The sequence below is a fragment of the Planococcus citri genome, chromosome 1, assembly GCF_950023065.1.
Source record: "Planococcus citri chromosome 1, ihPlaCitr1.1, whole genome shotgun sequence".
NCBI classification, from domain to species: Eukaryota; Metazoa; Arthropoda; class Insecta; order Hemiptera; family Pseudococcidae; genus Planococcus; species Planococcus citri.
The window spans coordinates 79,282,374-79,299,428 of NC_088677.1; the positions used below are offsets into that span (position 1 = coordinate 79,282,374).

Sequence of the window (17,055 nt, forward strand, 5' to 3'; positions counted from 1 at the left end):
ACACGATTTTGAGACTCAGTTAGCTGTACATCGATCCCTGAAAACTCCAAAATATCTATTCCAAATACAAAATTCTAAATCGTTCATTTTGACAAAAAAAAAAAAAATGTTGTCCTAAGTACTTACCTAAAATTTGTTGGCCAAAATCTCAGCCGTATTTGAGTGAACGTGTTTGTAAAGATTCTTTTGCAAGTCTTTAAAAAAGTATCCAATTTATTTAAAAAAAAAAAAAAAAACTTACAGAATAAAGATGAATAATTTAATAAAAATATTTGAAATGTATATATGCTCAATAATAGGTACTACATACATAATATATAAAGTAATGGGATTATGTACGAATTTGATGTTGATTTATACGCCATTGATAACCAGCATTACTTATGAATTATAGGTAGGAGGTACTGTTCGAATCTGGTGATATTTAATCAGTTTTGAGCGGGTGAATGCTTTCGGCAAATCCAATTGCGTGGTGATCCATGTCATAAACAGAGTAATACTTCCTTAAGAAAATATCTCCTAAAATCCATGTGTCACCGTCTGAACCCGGCGAGATAGTAAAAGCAACTCTGCATTCATTCTTTTTATATAAAAACTGTACGAGATACAGAACCATGATAAATGTCTCACATTTTAAATAAAATGTTCATTCATATTGAAGAAATATTTTCACATTAGGCCTACCTTGAAAGTGTAGTCTTTTCCTTCAAGTGTGTATTTTTCCCCACCGATTGTAAACGTTATGTTGGGTAACTTGGGGATTTCTTTGCAATTGACCTATGCGCAGAGAACAGTATTGTTTTAATAGGTGTTCAGAACAAATAATATGTCGAAGAAAATCCAAAATATTCGTATTCTGACTTTTTCATGTCTATACCTATGGTTTTGAATAATTTTCATCAAGTTCCAAAAAAAAAAAAAAAATATCCAACTTATTCTGAATAAGCCTGTAATGTGGTCCCGTCTTTCCCTTTTTCATCATATTCTCGATTCCTTTCAGTTATAAGTCTCATAATTTTCATGTGAAATTGACAAATTCAATAAGGGTAAATCTACGTAGGTAATTATTTGCACTTACATCATGATAATCCAGCTCAGCCTTTGTAGCATTATATATTTCGAGAATTTTTTCATACGGTCCTTGAATGTGAGTAACGCCGGGGTTAACTAAGGCTTTCGTATTTGAAGCCAAATGCATGATTTCACCGGAGCCAAGTTGTAATGAAATGCTATATATACATTATAAGAAAATATCGTAGTTGATTAAAATTCTTGAATTTGTATTACCGAATACTTTTGATGGGCATTACGAGTTACTTACTTTTCAATTGGAATGGTCCATCTACCGAATGGTTCAGTTTCATTCACGTAATTCAACGAACCCGGCCGAAACTTTGAGCTGTCTATACCACATAACGTTAATTCACCGCCATCGGTATCCGATAAATTCCTAATTTTAAAATGAACGAGAATTAGATATTTCATTGAGACCAGTGTATTGGTTAGGAAATTGAGAACTGTCTATGGCAGCTTCATTTTCAGCTGTGATTGATTTCTGATACGCTATCTATTGCCATATTGGAGTATACTCGTATTATTAATAAAATAAATAAAAATTAAGTTTACCTATTAAAATAGAATGAAAATCTATTCTTTCGATTAACCAGCTGGCAAAGTTTTTTCATGATGTTATCGGATGATCCGTCGTGATTATAACTTAATCCGAAAACTCCTTGGCATGGACCGTGTAGGAATATTGTTTTGATGTTAACAACTTCAAGAAATTGTGTATTATTGAGTTCAACCCCATCCAACTGTAACATGGTCGTAATTTTTGCTTTTGAATAATCAAATATCCAAAGCTGTTCATATTTTGGAGTTTCGCGATATAAAACAATGTTCTTCTTCCGTTAGGATGAGAAATTTCGATGAATTATTGCTCGCTCATCGTTTAATTTTCAATTAAGGCAAACATGAACAGACAGTTGAAAATTTTGCAAATTAGCAAAATTATATTCAAAATTTATCTGTGATGAGCATTCAAGGAATTATGCAACTTATAAAGTTTAAAATATTAATATGAAACAGCTTAAGATTGTACCCCTTAAGTTGTTTGCAGTCGGCAGCTCAACTCACACCTAGGTATCTACGTGGTTTGGGTTACGTTTCTCGTAACATCCAGAACATATAATATGACGTATTATTCTGCTGTATCATGTGCTTAGACTTACTGTTATTGTATCGTTTGAGCAAAGTCCATCGTATTCGTCTCTATTTACTTCTTGTGTGCGGTTTTCACAATTTGTTGAGTTTTTGTACGTTGCTGAGTTCGTGTGGTCATATGAATCAAGCCCAACTGTTGAAAAAGTTGCAAAATTTATATCATTTTCTCATGCGCAGTATGTATAGGTAGGTACCTATTGCAGTTATTGCAAAATTGCTGCAGCGTTGCATTGAAAAGCACAAAAAAGAATGCTTGATTCATTCACTTCTTTAAGGTTATCTTTTCTTACTTTTGTTACATCTCGGATCATTGCAGCGTTTTGAGAGTACCCATAGCTGGGAGGATCTTGTATCAAATATCATTTGAAAGTTTTGAGGTGGCGTTCCAATTGAAACATTACCGTAATACTCGGTCTGAAAAGTAAATATATGTTGAGAATATATTTCATATGTACGGATGTGATCACTTGATCAGTAAGCAGAAAGTCAATAATGCACATGTGTGTTGCACTGTTACAGTAATAGTCTGCCAAAAATTGAAGTTTGTGGAAAATTACCCAGTCTCAATTGAAAGTACATATGTACCTATTTGAGATGCTAATTCGATCTTGTTAATCACTAATTTTTGAATAAATACATTGGTACGTGTTTTGAAAATTTTTTTTGGAAAACATTTTGCATTATTCGTGTCAAAATATTGAAAGATATCATTCCTAGAACTGAGGAAATATTTTGCAACGCAACAGTGTCAATTTTTAGATCATTTTTGCCAACTTCAAAAAATTGAAAAAATTCATAAGTTTTTGGCAGGGTATCTAACAGCTAGTGGAGATAGTGAAAGTAGTGAAAAATGAGTGAGATTAGTCAAAAAGGTAATAAAAAAATTAAAAAATCAAATTTTGGCGATTTTGTGATGGTCCATCAATTTTTGATATTTTTGAGTAGGTAATTTTCACAATCAATATTACTATTTTTTTTGTTACTTACCTAGATTTATGAATATTCATTTCTGGCTCTTAATTGTATGGTACAGGGTGCCCAGAAATATTGAGTAGGTACCCCTAAAAATGTTTTCTATCAAATACTTTAGTTGGGCACATGATTGGTTGTTGGACTGGAGAGATAACATTCCACCAATCATATGCATCTATTTCACGTTGTCAACCTATATTTTTAATGAAAAACTTTTTTAGGGGTACTCGATATTTCTGGGCACCCTGTGTAGATACCTAGGTATCAACCAGATAGATAGGATTTCTATAGGTTAAGAAAATGGAAACTAGAGCTTGTTGTAGGTCTTGTCTGTTGAATCTTTGAAGTTTGAATACGTTGAAGCAGAGTTCAATGGTTACCTGGATTGCCTGGTTTCCGGGTTCAACCCGGAAAGCAACCCAGTTACCCAGGTACGGAACCAGGTAGTGAAAAAATATGAAAAATGCAACGTTGCCAAATCAAAGTGATGGAAAAAGTTCATCTTTATATAGCGATCCTAGCGATATAAAGATGAACTGCTCAAAATTATGTCATTTTCCAAGAATTTCACTACCCGGATAGGAACGGGGTAATTTTCAGATCCGGGTAAGAACCACAGATCCGGGTACTCGTTGATCTCTGCGTTGAAGACGGGCCTATTAACTTGTATGATTTCCCTAGAAGTAACTAGACCTATGTTTATGTGCGTTATTCGCGTTTATTGATTTACCTTGAATTTTCTAAAATGATTTATTTTGTAATGTCATGATTATCAAGATATTACAATGATTTGAACATGAACTAACTATTTTTTATTCGAATTACCGAGAAGTGGCTTGTGTGTTTCGATACCTACGATATGTCTACAAAGATGGCCGCCTAAGCCAAGCACAGAGGTGTGGGTTGGTTGAGATGTGGTGAGAAACTCAGGTCCCTTAATTAGGTAGGATATGCTATAATTATTTAGCGACATGAATTACCTATAACCTATAACTAATTGTAAATATGATATAATCCAATAGCCCAGGCAAATAGCAGAAAAAAAATGGGCGAACCCAAACATAATTCCAAACAAAGGTTTTTTTGGTGAATATTGTATAGGGTGGTGTGCTGAACAACATACTAAAAGTCCCCGCCCCTACCCCACGAGCTAACCCCCCACAGTGGATCAAAGCCCCCCAAAATCAGTTTTTCATCAAGAACTCCTGAAATATTGAATTTTGAGTAAAATGAGCCCAGTGATCATTTCATCTCCTCCCCAATACCTATCAAATGAGCTATCGACCAACACCCCAGCCGCAAGGGGGTGGCGCTACAACCCCTCAAAGTGATGTGATTCCAATAATTTTACATTTTATGATTTGGGACTTGTAACCTGTTCTAATTGATAAAATGAAGTCAAACTTGGGGAATGGGATTCTTTTGGGAGCTACAGTTGATCTCTGGAGTGGGGAGGGTCAAAGTTGAAAATTACAGAAAGGACATTTTTTTGGAGAGGCATAACATGACCCCAAATAGATGAAAATGGTCCAAAATCATACAATCGGACAGTACCCTATCTGTGATCAACATATCCAAATTTCAGCTTCTTAGGTCATCCCCACCCCATTTAAAGCGGAATTAAGCTAAAAATCCCCTTATTTTGCCCCTATTTTCGGGGTTTTCCATCTTAAAAGGAGTGGGGATGACCTAGGAAGCTAAAATTTGGATATGTTGATCACAGATAAGGTACTGTCCAATGGTATGATTTTGGACTCTTTTCATCTATTTGGGGTCATGTTATGCCCCTCCAAAAAAATGACTTTTCTGTAATTTTCAACTTTGACCCTCCCCACTCCAGAGGTCAACTCTAGCTCCCAAAAGAATCCCATTCCCCAAGTTTGACTTCATTTTATCAATTAGGACAGGTTACAAGTCCCAAATCATAAAATGTAAAATTATTGAAATCACATCACTTTGAGGGGTCGGGTCGTAGCGCCACCCCCTTGCGGCTAGGGTGTTGGTCGATAGCTCATTTGATAGGTATTGGGGAGGAGATGAAATGATCACTGGGCTCATTTTACTCAAAATTCAATATTTCGGGAGTTCTTGATGAAAAACTGATTTTGGGGAGCTTTGATCCACTGTGGGGGGGGGGTAGCTCGTGGGGTAGGAGCGGGGACTTTTAGTATGTTATTCAGCACACCACCCTAGACAATATTCACCAAAAAAACCTTTGTTTGTAATTATGTTTGGGTCAAATTGCATATTGACTGGGCTATATAGTGGGTACAATTATGGATTCTACTTAGAATTAGTTATCTTGATATGGCTTAGTTACAAGTCGTAAGTAGGTTTTACCTACTTCCTAAATTCAAATGATATATCTCGATTATGAGATTCTAGAAACCCTTTTGGAACTAACAAAATGTAATTATGTCATACGTTGTATGTCTTTTTGAGATACTTAAATTTATTCACAAGTGAAAACTTGTAACTTTTGGCTTACTCAAAACTTTTCCTTTTTTATCATGTGAAGAAGATTATTTAGTTCGTAGATGAAACTTGAAATACATAGTCAGATATGTGATGTCTAGAAGGTTTAAAAGATCCTATACTTCGATTCCTATTTTCCCTTGTCTCATCCTACTTCATATACCTATCTTTTTCCTACAGGGTGCCTAGAAATATCGAGCACCCCTAAAAACGTTTTCAACTAAAATACTTTGGTTGGTCACAGTGAATGATAATAATGATAGCACATGATTCGTTGTTGAACTGGAGAGATAACATTCCACCAATCATATGCATCTATTTCACGTTGCCAACCTATATTTTTAATGAAAAACTTTCTTTGGGGTGCTTGATATTTCTGGGCACCCTGTATATGAATTTTCCTACTCAAACTTGAAACTGTCATCCCTTGTCCCAAAAATTCTTACCAATTTTTATTCTCTATAGACACCACAATTGAACGTCGAGATTTTCAGAATTTATTTTACCGTTACCTTCGACCATTAAGTATTATTTCCTATATTTGTTGATTGATCTATAATTTTATAACTAACTAATCCACCTTATTTTTTCTTTGTTTCAGGTGAGTACAAATTTCCTTCCAAAAATGATAGAATAAATGAACTCGCGTATGAGAATAAGTGAGTAATTTTGTAATCTTTATTAGAAAAGTTACATAAGTCAGTTCTACATCTGTATCCCTTTTTATTTTCAATGACTAATCGATAAAAAAATTCTAAAATCACGGAATTTGAAATACGAGTAATTGTCCATCAGTGTTGAATTGAGGTGATCTGATTTTCCGAATACGAATTCGGAAACAGTAGATCAAACAATTTTTGAGTTCATCAAACGATTTTAATTTCCAATGAATTTTTAAAAAATCAAACTTGGGTCAAAAAATCAAATTTTTACCAAATCGACCTACTTGTACATAGAAAGCTGAAATTTGGTTTATGTCTTGTTATCGACCCTCCGAATCGACTGGAAACGGTTTCGAACCATTTTGAGTGGTGGTTCTGGAGCACCCTGGCAGATTTTCGAAAATCGAAATTTCCACAATATTTTACTTCACCTAGATGCAATTGAGTTGTTGAAATGAAATTTACTTATGCCCCATTTGGTAGCGACAGCAGGGGAAAAACCATAATTTTTTCAAAAGTCGCTCTATTTGGGAGCCCAAATCTTCCCTCCTCTCTCCTCCACTAGCACCTCCGAAGCTGAAATTTTTTGTGCATCACTTTCGCAACTCAAAATGAAGGTTTTTGCTGATTTTAGTCAAAATCCACCGATTTTTTTCTTTTGCGATCCACACTGATGTAGATAGTGAATAAAAACATTCTGACTAGTTGTCTATTTTGATGATTTAAAGGATAAGAATCTGTTATTTTTATTTTGAAAAGTTTGTCAAAAAATTCGAAAATGTTTAGATTGTACTTATGAGTACCTATTTAAATGACGGTTTTAATCGATAGCACTCGAATGAGAGAACAACAAAATCTTTTGAGAGGTCATTTTATCGAAAGTGGTTCAGCCGTTGCCGAAATCTCGCGGCGACAAAAAACCGACTTAATTTTAGTATAATGATAAATAATTACTCACGAATTGTTGAGTTTCGTCGTATCGAAGTGGAATAACCGATTCATTGATACTTTTCCTATTGTACATTGATTGAATTTTGGTTGCAGCTAAATCCAACTTTTTCAATGTCAACGGGGTCCTTTTCAGTGGTACCCTAAAGAAAATTTTGGAATAGTATGTAGTTTTGTCATTAGCATGAAAACCAAGCTTTTATACATAAATGTATAGGTAGTTTAAAAATGAATTTCATTTACCGTATACCACTTCCAGGAGTAGAAACATGTCTTGCGTGATATAGTTGTAAAAAAAACAACACTAGAAAATACTGTAACTTCATTTTCTATACCAATGATTTTTTTTCACCTTGAACTACATGTAAAATAAACGAACGACTGAAAAAATATAAATTGGTTCAATTTTTTCTGGCGTACTATATTTATAACGACTCTCTAATCTTTTTTTAAAAATCAGTTTGAAAATAATCAGCTTCGTTTCCTCGTTTCCGAAAAGATCATGGTGCTATTCACGATAATACGATTTATGTACGTACGAGTAGATAGATCCCATATGAAAATTAAATTATCTATGCATTTACGAATCACTTTGGCGAAAGTTATCTATTTCAACGTCCGGTTGATGATTATTCCTCGTGTTGAAATTTTCAGCGACATCGTATTATCTACCTGTTAAAATTTTCTGATTAATGAAAATACTTTTATTCTGTGGTACAAAAAATAACTAGGTACACTTTCGCTGCATAGAAATACGGTTTTGAATATTTTAACTGTGTATTGACAAAATATGACTGGAGGTTATAAAACGGGTTTAAAACCACCTCCAATGGTCTTGGCATGTTGACATCATGGTATAAAGTAAATTTCAGCTTTATACATCTTGATTGCATGGGTGAAATTTCGTGGAATTTTCAACTTTCAAAAATCTGTTGAAGGTTTCAAAATTACTCAAAAATATTCGAATCCGTTTCCAATAGATTCGGAGGGTCAAAAATAGGGCACATCAATTTTCAGCTTTCTATGTCAATTCGGATAAATTTTTAATTTTATTGCATTTTTGGTCTAAATTTGAGTTTTTAAAATTCATCTAAAAAACTGACTACCAAATTTCATAATTTTCCAGTCTACTTACTTAATTTCTAAAATTTCGTGAAAACTATAATATTTTCTGGATTCTTTAAAACGATGCAAATTTGCTTGAGCGTGTGGTTTTTTTTTATGATGTTACAAGAAGTGATATCCATTTCCTATTTCACGTAGATAAGCTCGTCGCAAAGTACAGCGAGTATCCTGTTACGTATATCCTTTTCTTGCGATATAATTATTTTATGATGATCGTTTTCTTGCTATACAGGATGCTCTTAACCATTCCTCTTACGTTAGATTCGCATTTGCGATTATGAATCTGGCAAATCATGACTAGCAATGTTTTTTATCATTTTTCTGAGATAAACGTTTCCGAATATAACTAAAAGTTCACCTTTGGTGACTTTTTTTTTTTTTTTTTTTTTTTTTTTTTTTGAGAAGAAAAATGATAACTTCCCTGCTGTTTGGTATACCTACTCTAAATCATTTATATGAGATAATCATTTCCTGAATGTGAATTTCAATTTTGCGAACATCCCGTACCTGGTACTCGTTTGACGTTTGTGGTGATATTCGAAATGGAAATGATAACAGTTTCCTTGTTAAGCAGGATGTTCCAAATCAATTGTGTAGGTAACTGGTAACTGAGGTATGTAAACTCTGGTGGATTGCGAAAAAAAAAATATTGTAGAATGTTGAAAAATCCAGCTGAGACTTCCATTTTGAATTGGGCTTATTTCTGAGCGTTTGTGTTTTAAAATTTTTACCTCCGATACATATTTGTGAGGTACTATCATGCCTTGTAACCTTTAGGTGTTGCTTATAATATAATATGAATCTCTGTCTGTGTCTATGTGATGACTCTCCCTATATGTGGTATACTTACCCATCTATGCACTCAAAGTAGATACAAGGCCCCTTGCATTGTACTGAGAATAGCTCTAATCACTGCGAAAGTTAGCTTCAACTGATCAACTTTGTTTGAGTCATCGTACTTGTGTACATTCTTGTTGACTTATGTAATCAGACTTTGAGTAAAAGTCAGAGTACTCACTTGGCTGATCACCTCTTGAGCCCTAAATTGGTTGTGTCATAATTGTATGTTTGATGTTAATTTGATTTAATCCTACGCGATTGTTGTTTTGTAATTACCAGCTAATTGTAGATTCTGAACTGATTAATTAATTCTATCGCAAACACAGAGAATTGGTTCAACCTTTGGTGCTTTCAAATGTATAGCCCTTGACATATAAGGTACCTGCTGGTAGTGCGGGTATTAACGCCACATGTTTGGAGAATTGCTCCGATGGCTCCCCACCACTCCCCACGGCCAAAGTAGGTGATAGAAGTGGTAGTTGTATGTGTGTACCACCATATTCTATGGTCATGAGTGGAGGGAGGGGTCTCACTGGGTCTGACAATAACGATTTCTCCACAAAGTATATATTGGCGATGTTACCCAACCTAGTAGGGTAATATGTAACGCCATGTCATTATTTTCTTATGCAAAAAAACTCATTTTTATGAACCTATTTTTCTGTGCAAATCGACAATTATTTTGTGTGTAAATTTTTGTAATTTTTTCCAACTTTTTTCACAAAATGTATTTATAGGGCCCAAAACACAAAGCGGAAGTTAATGCTCAGTGATTTAGTTGGGAAATTGAGTTTCCAATGAGATTTTCCTCATACTCATTGAAAATTGTCTCATAAACCTGTAATTTTCTTGCATTGACGTACCTAACACGTCTTTTTTTTAAGCAATTTTGGAAAAAACATCAACTTTCTATAAGTTTTTGTGTCTTGAATACGGGTCTGACATAAAATGTAATTATATGGTTTGAAAGCTGGTGAAATGTGCTTTCCAACAATGTGTAACAACCTGTATTTAGCATTACTTGAACATCCTTTTTTTAAAAAAATTAAAGTGAAACAGTTACATTATTCCAAAATAATATTAGGGGGTGAAAAATTGAGACAGAATTTTCTTTTTTTTTGTACACCCTGTATAAATGAAAACTTTGTGATGCAATTTGGTCAGGGTACTATTTTCAATTTCATCATTAGGAACAAGTAACCAGTGCTGCTTGATGGATACATTATGTCATAACTTGATTTTTGGGTGACTGGTGTAGTTACCTTCACTTGTGGTAATACCCGCGCAAGTACCTTAGTAAGGTACAGTTTGTTATATTATTACATCTGCAATCTGTGTGTTAGTTCTAAGGTGTATATTTGTAAATATACTGCAAATATATGAATGTAGTGTTGGGGGATAGGATACTTAGCTCAAATCCCAAGGGGGAACCACTAGATTCAGGGACTTGACAGACAATAAGTTGACTACGTCTTATGTATCCACCTAACCAAGGGAAACTACGTCAACATACAAAAGAAGGGTGTACTGTTCAAAGTATATTGACAGTAGTGCACACGTCTGACAGATGTTCCTACAATAAGTCACATACAGTCTACTAGAGACTATTCTGCTGAGCGTTGGATAAAGAGCTGATATCCAGCATAAAAGATGCTTTGTCTATTATGATAAATCCAACTGCCAAGAGGCAGACATCTGCGGCTCTGGCTATCTCTCTGTGGAACTAATCCACCATAGGTGGGTAACTTGGAGTCCCTAGTCCCCACTACATAGTGATGCCCCTCCCCGCTTCTCCACAATTTTGAAAACAAACAAAATACAGTAAAATATCGTTATAACACTGATTTCCTCTGGTCCCTAGACAACCCCATTTAAACCGATGTAAAATTAATTGCGATGTAACGCTTGTGAGCGATTATAAATTGCGTTTTAACACTAAAACTCAGAAAAAATAAAAACTTTTTTTTATAATTTTGACAATCAAAAACCAATTTTTGGGCCAAAAAAGCTTACTTTCATGTAAAAAATTCTCACTTTCTGAAAATTTTGGCTGCAACAACAGTTTTTTTTTGCAATTTTTGCAGTTTTGATTTTGAAAAAAGTAAGTATAAAAAAACTTTATGGCAAAATTTTGCAAAAAGTCTATTTTTCTCCATTTTGGCCAAAAAAAGTAAGATTTTTTGATAACGTTATCAAACGTTAATATGTAGATGCTTGATTACAAATCTTACAAAAAAGGCAGGTCCAGAGCTGAAAACAGTTACACTACTCGCTTATCGGTATCTGGTTAAAATACCGGCTAAACCCGCTAGGTAGTGGATGTATTGAGTTGATTTGGGTATAGATAGTAGCATATAGCGAGCACAACCCGATCGTTTTCACACTTAGTCTGCACATGCACCCCAAAATTTGATAATGCGTAAGTGGGAGGAGTTATGCTTTGATACCTGTCATTCGTATGTGTGATTGACATCTGACAGTGATTGTTGGCAATGATGATGTAATGCCAGTACACCCATGCTACCAGTTACTATGTGAACTGGTGTGCCATTTTTTTAAATCGATACCAGCTGCACCAGCTACTGGCGAGTACCGAGAATTTACAGTACGGGTACAGTAATTACTCGCTGTTAGCGAGTACCGTTTTCAGCTCTAGTACATAGGTATCTGAAGCTCTTACAAGAGAGTAGAGTTCTAGATTTTTCATCATAATCTTGAGAAGAAAACTGAAAAGTGAAATTTGTTTTAAGGCATGAGTGACATGTTGTTTCAAGTCAAAATTTCAGCCAGATTTGACACGGGTTTGTAATAATCTTTTATTTGAAAAAGGTATCCAATTTATTTGACAAAAAAAAAAAACTTACAGAATAAAAGTGAATAGGTATTTGAATGAAAATGCTTCAAATGTAGCTAGCATGCTTCATAATGTAAAAAGTAGAGCACCCGCCGTGCAAAGCAGGAGTGTCGAGTGACACTTTTTTGACGTGATAATTTTGACAGTGCATTTGACACTATTTTGACAATTTCCAACCAATCAGGAAGAGGCTGAAAGTGTCGAAAACGCGTCAATACCATGCCACCAAACCGGTTTTGCGTTAGGGTATTTGACAACGTATCAACTCCGCTTCACAATGTGGCGTTGTTTTGGCAATCTCTTGGCAAATACTTGACGATATTTTGACTACTTTTTGACTACATTTTGACAAATTTAAATAAATAAAATTAATTTTTAAAAATCGAGTAATTAATTGGCGAATTTAATTCAACTTTCATTGGCCTTCTGCTATACATAGGAATCGATAATCATCATCAAATTTTTATTCCAACTTCGAAAATTCCTTACCTAACAGGGGATTCGAACCTACGACCCTATACATGTCTATCTACCCTACAACCTACACCTAACGCATCGGCTACTCCGACATATCTGTATTGTAGGCATTAAAAGCAATACATGTGTGTGTGATGATAGATAGTTAATTAGGTACCTATAATTTTTTTGTGTGCTTTTTAAAAACTCTGCCAAGCAGATACCTAAGTAAATTTAATCTACCAATAATAAATTTAAATAATTTAATTGCCATAGGTATTCATTTTTGATTTTGAAAGTAGTTTGCTCAAAAAATAAATAAATGCACGTGAGTAGAAATTTTAATTTGTTTTTAGGCCGCATGTACCTGATTAAATACTTGGAAATTACATATTTTATTGATTCCGAGAAATTGCTCTATTGAAGTAATTGCCTAGGTATTAATTTTTGATTTTGAAAGAAGTTTACTTAAAAAAACGATAAACTCAAATTTAGAATAAATGCACGTAAGTAAAATTTGAATTTGTTTTTAGGCCTAATTAATGTAGGTGCCTAATTAAATACATGGAAATGAAATATTCACCAATTCCAAGAAAATAATTCATCCATTACTTTATAAATTGTGCATATAAAAAATTAATTTTATTTCTTGCATTCGCGTTTTAAACGTTGAAGTGTGAACAACTAAAAATTGCTAAGAAAAATGAAATTCTTCAACTCCAAAGAGCAACAGCCGGAAATACCTACGAAGAACCGTTTTCAAAAATTGCATAATGAATCTGCTGACGAAATTAAAGAACCTAAACCACCACCAATTTACATCGATAAGGTGGATGACATCAAGAGCTTACTAAGCAAATTACAAAGCCTACTGAAAAAAGACGAATTTATCTTGAAAACTTACAATGCAAACGATATCAGGATTAATATCAAGTCCATCGAAGGCTATCGAAAAATCGTGAATTTGCTTGTAACTGAAAAAACGCCATTCCACTCTTTCCAACTGAAACAAGAGAAACCATTTCGAGTTGTCATACGTAATCTACATGCGTCAACCCCTGTCGAAGATATTGCCAATGAATTGTCCTCATTAGGCTACAAAATCCGTAATGTTACCAATATCAAACATCATAGTACAAAAATCGATCTTCCTCTGTTTTTCGTGGATCTTGAACAAGATGAAAAGAATGGCCAGATTTTCGAATTAGATAATCTACTACATATGAAAATTAAAGTTGAATCCCCAAGGAAACCAAAGCATGTTCCGCAATGTATCAACTGTCAAATGTATGGTCACACAAAACATTATTGTCATCGCCTACCTCAATGTGTTAAATGTGGACAACAGCACAAGAGCATTGATTGCAAACTGAAAAAAGATGAATCTGCTAAATGCGCTCTGTGTGGTGAAGGTCATACAGCTAGCTATAAAGGATGCATCGTTTATAAAGACATCCAAAGAAGGAAGCGCCAAAAACTAACTGGTCATCAACAAAAAAGTGACAAAACCAATGATGGAAATGCTATTAAAGAACCTGTATCGTCACCAATACCAGTAAAGCTCCCACAGCGTAAACAAATGACATTCACAAAAACTGCAAATAACTCTAAGTCGTACGCCGATGTTACAAAAAATTCACATATTACCACAAATGATGAAAATATTCAGAGAATGCAAGAAATGATGAAAGAGCAATCCAAACAAATCGATATGCTTTTCCAACAAATGAGTAACACGATCTCGCTCCTCAACAAAATCCTCGCCAAACTTATTTAGTCTGCATGACAACTAAAATATGCCTATGGAACGCAAATGGCGTAATCCAGCGAATCCAAGAACTTAAACTCTTCTTGAAAATGAACGACATTGATATAATGCTGATCACCGAGACCCACTTCAAAGACAGAAACTTTTTGAAGATACAAAATTACTCGATCTATGCTACGAACCATCCAGATGGCAATGCTCGTGGAGGTACTATGATCATCATAAAAAAGGACCTAAAACACTTTGAGGCTGAAAAAGTTACTGAAAAATATCTTCAAGCTACTACGGTTGTTTTACAAACTTCAAGAGGCAACATTACAATTGCTGCTGCGTATTGCCCTCCTCGATATAAAATTAATTCTGTACAATTTGAAGACTTCTTTACAAAACTTGGAAATCGATTCATAATTGGCGGAGATTTCAACTCGAAACACCTTTACTGGGGTAGTCGGCTGAATACAACTAGAGGCAAACGCTTATTAGAAGCAATCAACAAACAAAACATCAATGTGATGACGTCTGGAAACCCAACTTATTGGCCATCAGACTTATTTCGTATTCCTGATGTAATAGACCTGTTCCTTTGTAAAAATATTGGATCAAATGCTCAAATTATTGCAAATCACGAGCTGAGTACAGATCATGATGCATTGCTGCTATTGCTGGATGTTCCACAAACTAAGAAAATTAGATCAATCAAGCCATACAACAAACACACCAACTGGAATAACTTTCAAGACTGGCTGAATAACAACATCGTAACTCCAGTCTTAGATACTCCAAATGACATTGATGAAGCGGTAGAATATCTCAATCTATTGATTCACAAATCCATTGAATATTGCACACCACCTCTAAGCCAAGCAAAACCCGTTTCAAAAATTCCAATCTTTATCCGGCAAAAAATACTTGAAAAAAGAGCTCAACGGAAACTATGGCAACAAAGTCGAAACCCCATAGAAAAACGCAAACTTAATCGCATGACTCGTGCTTTGAAGAAAACTCTGATTGATCTTCAAAATGAAAATTTCCAAGAAAATCTTCTTCGACTCACACCGACTGAAAGCACAGACTATTCGTTATGGAAAATTACCAAAAATATGAAAAGACCTCAACTAAATGTACCTCCGATTCGAAAATGTGATAACACCTGGGCAAGAAACAGTTACGAAAAAGCGTCTATATTTGCGTCACATTTTGAAGAACAATTCACTCCACATCCATCAAATTCATCTTATAGTGATTCTGAATGCAACTGCGAGCCAAATATTGAAAGCGTCATATCACCAATAAGAACCTCTGAAATTCAAAATATTCTTCGCAAACTCAAAATAAGAAAATCGCCTGGATATGATGATATTGACGGAGCAATGCTGAAAAACCTTCCACTAAAAATCGTCGAATTTCTAACTGAGATTTTCAATCGCTGTCTAAACCTAGGCCATTTCCCTAATCAATGGAAGTATGCCGAAGTCATCGTCGTGCCAAAACCTGGAAAGCCACCAAATGAAGTTTCTTCATATCGACCAATCAGCCTCCTTCCAACATTATCAAAAGTCTTTGAAAAGTTAATTCTTTCTCGTTTAATGCTGATTATCAATCAAAGGAAATTGATACCAAATCATCAATTTGGTTTTCGCCAAAAACATAGCACTACAGAACAACTGCATCGAGTAACTAGCATTGTAAACAATACCCTTGAGAACAAGCAAACGTGTGCTGCTGCCTTCCTAGATGTGTCTCAAGCATTCGACCGAGTATGGCATCAAGGCCTATTAATGAAGCTCAAATCATACCTACCTACCAAACTATTCAACTTATTACAATCGTATTTATCTGGAAGAAGATTTCATGTTAAATATGATGATGAATACTCTGAATTCAAGAATATTGAAGCTGGCGTACCTCAGGGAAGTGTACTAGCACCGATCCTCTACAGCTTATACACTAATGATATTCCTCACAATCCGGCAAATTCAACATTAGCTACATTTGCAGACGATACCGCCATCTTAGTCCAAAGAGGAAATGCACATGAAGCTTCAGAAATACTGCAAAGCGAACTGAACAAAATTCAAGACTGGTGCAACAAGTGGCGTGTTAAAATAAACGAAGGTAAATCTTCACATATCACATTCACTCTGAAAAAAGAGAACTCGCCAACAGTCAGACTGAATAATGTTCCTTTGCCGCAAATGACTGAAGTAAAATATCTTGGATTACACTTCGATAAACACATGACATGGAAAAAACACTTATCAACAAAAAGAATTCAACTTGATCTGAAACTAAGGCAACTCTACTGGCTAATTGGACCTCGTTCAAAATTAAACCTACAAAACAAACTGTTGATTTATAAAATCATGCTGAAACCCATCTGGACCTATGGCTGTCCTATTTGGGGAACGTCAAGTACTTCCAATATCGAAGTCTTAGAAAGATTCCAGTCCAAAGTACTTCGTAAAATAACAAGCGCTCCCTGGTACATTCGAAACGAGACGTTGCGTAATGACCTTAATTTAAATACTGTTAAAAAAGAAATATCAATTTACAGTACAAATTACCAAAAAAGAATGGCAAAGCACCCGAATAGCCTAATTCTAGAACTAGTTAATCCTAATGACACATATAGACTAAATAGATATCATATAAGTGACCTAAAATCTAGATTTACTTAGTTTTATTCAATTTGTAGAGGTTGAAAATCCTCAATTCCTGTAAAGCTAAATGTT

At 34.7% G+C, this 17,055-nt stretch overlaps 1 protein-coding gene and 1 long non-coding RNA gene across 2 annotated transcripts in view; one reads left to right on the plus strand and one right to left on the minus strand.

The window, feature by feature from the left end:
• Positions 1 to 17,055, plus strand: part of LOC135835928 (uncharacterized) — a 174,679-nt gene that overhangs the window by 134,074 nt on the left and 23,550 nt on the right. The gene's annotated exons all lie outside the window — the stretch shown is intronic.
• On the minus strand, positions 246 to 7,686 carry LOC135835657 (cathepsin E-B-like). Its single transcript, XM_065350020.1, has 9 exons — positions 7,524 to 7,686; positions 7,291 to 7,423; positions 2,514 to 2,637; positions 2,232 to 2,356; positions 1,627 to 1,814; positions 1,322 to 1,450; positions 1,079 to 1,229; positions 685 to 777; positions 246 to 595 (listed from the first exon to the last, which is right to left on the minus strand). The coding sequence occupies exons 1-9, from the start codon at positions 7,604 to 7,606 to the stop codon at positions 425 to 427; spliced, it is 1,197 nt and encodes a 398-aa protein (XP_065206092.1). The 5' UTR covers positions 7,607 to 7,686; the 3' UTR covers positions 246 to 424.

Coding starts and splice junctions, on each gene's coding strand:
- LOC135835657 (XM_065350020.1), bottom strand. CDS start 7,606: ATGAAGTTACAGTATTTTCTAGTGTTGTTTTTTTTACAACTATATCAC. Junction 7,424..7,523: donor ACTCCTGGAAGTGGTATACG/GTAAATGAAATT, acceptor AATTTTCTTTAG/GGTACCACTGAAAAGGACCC. Junction 1,815..2,231: donor GCTCAAACGATACAATAACA/GTAAGTCTAAGC, acceptor ACCATGTTACAG/TTGGATGGGGTTGAACTCAA.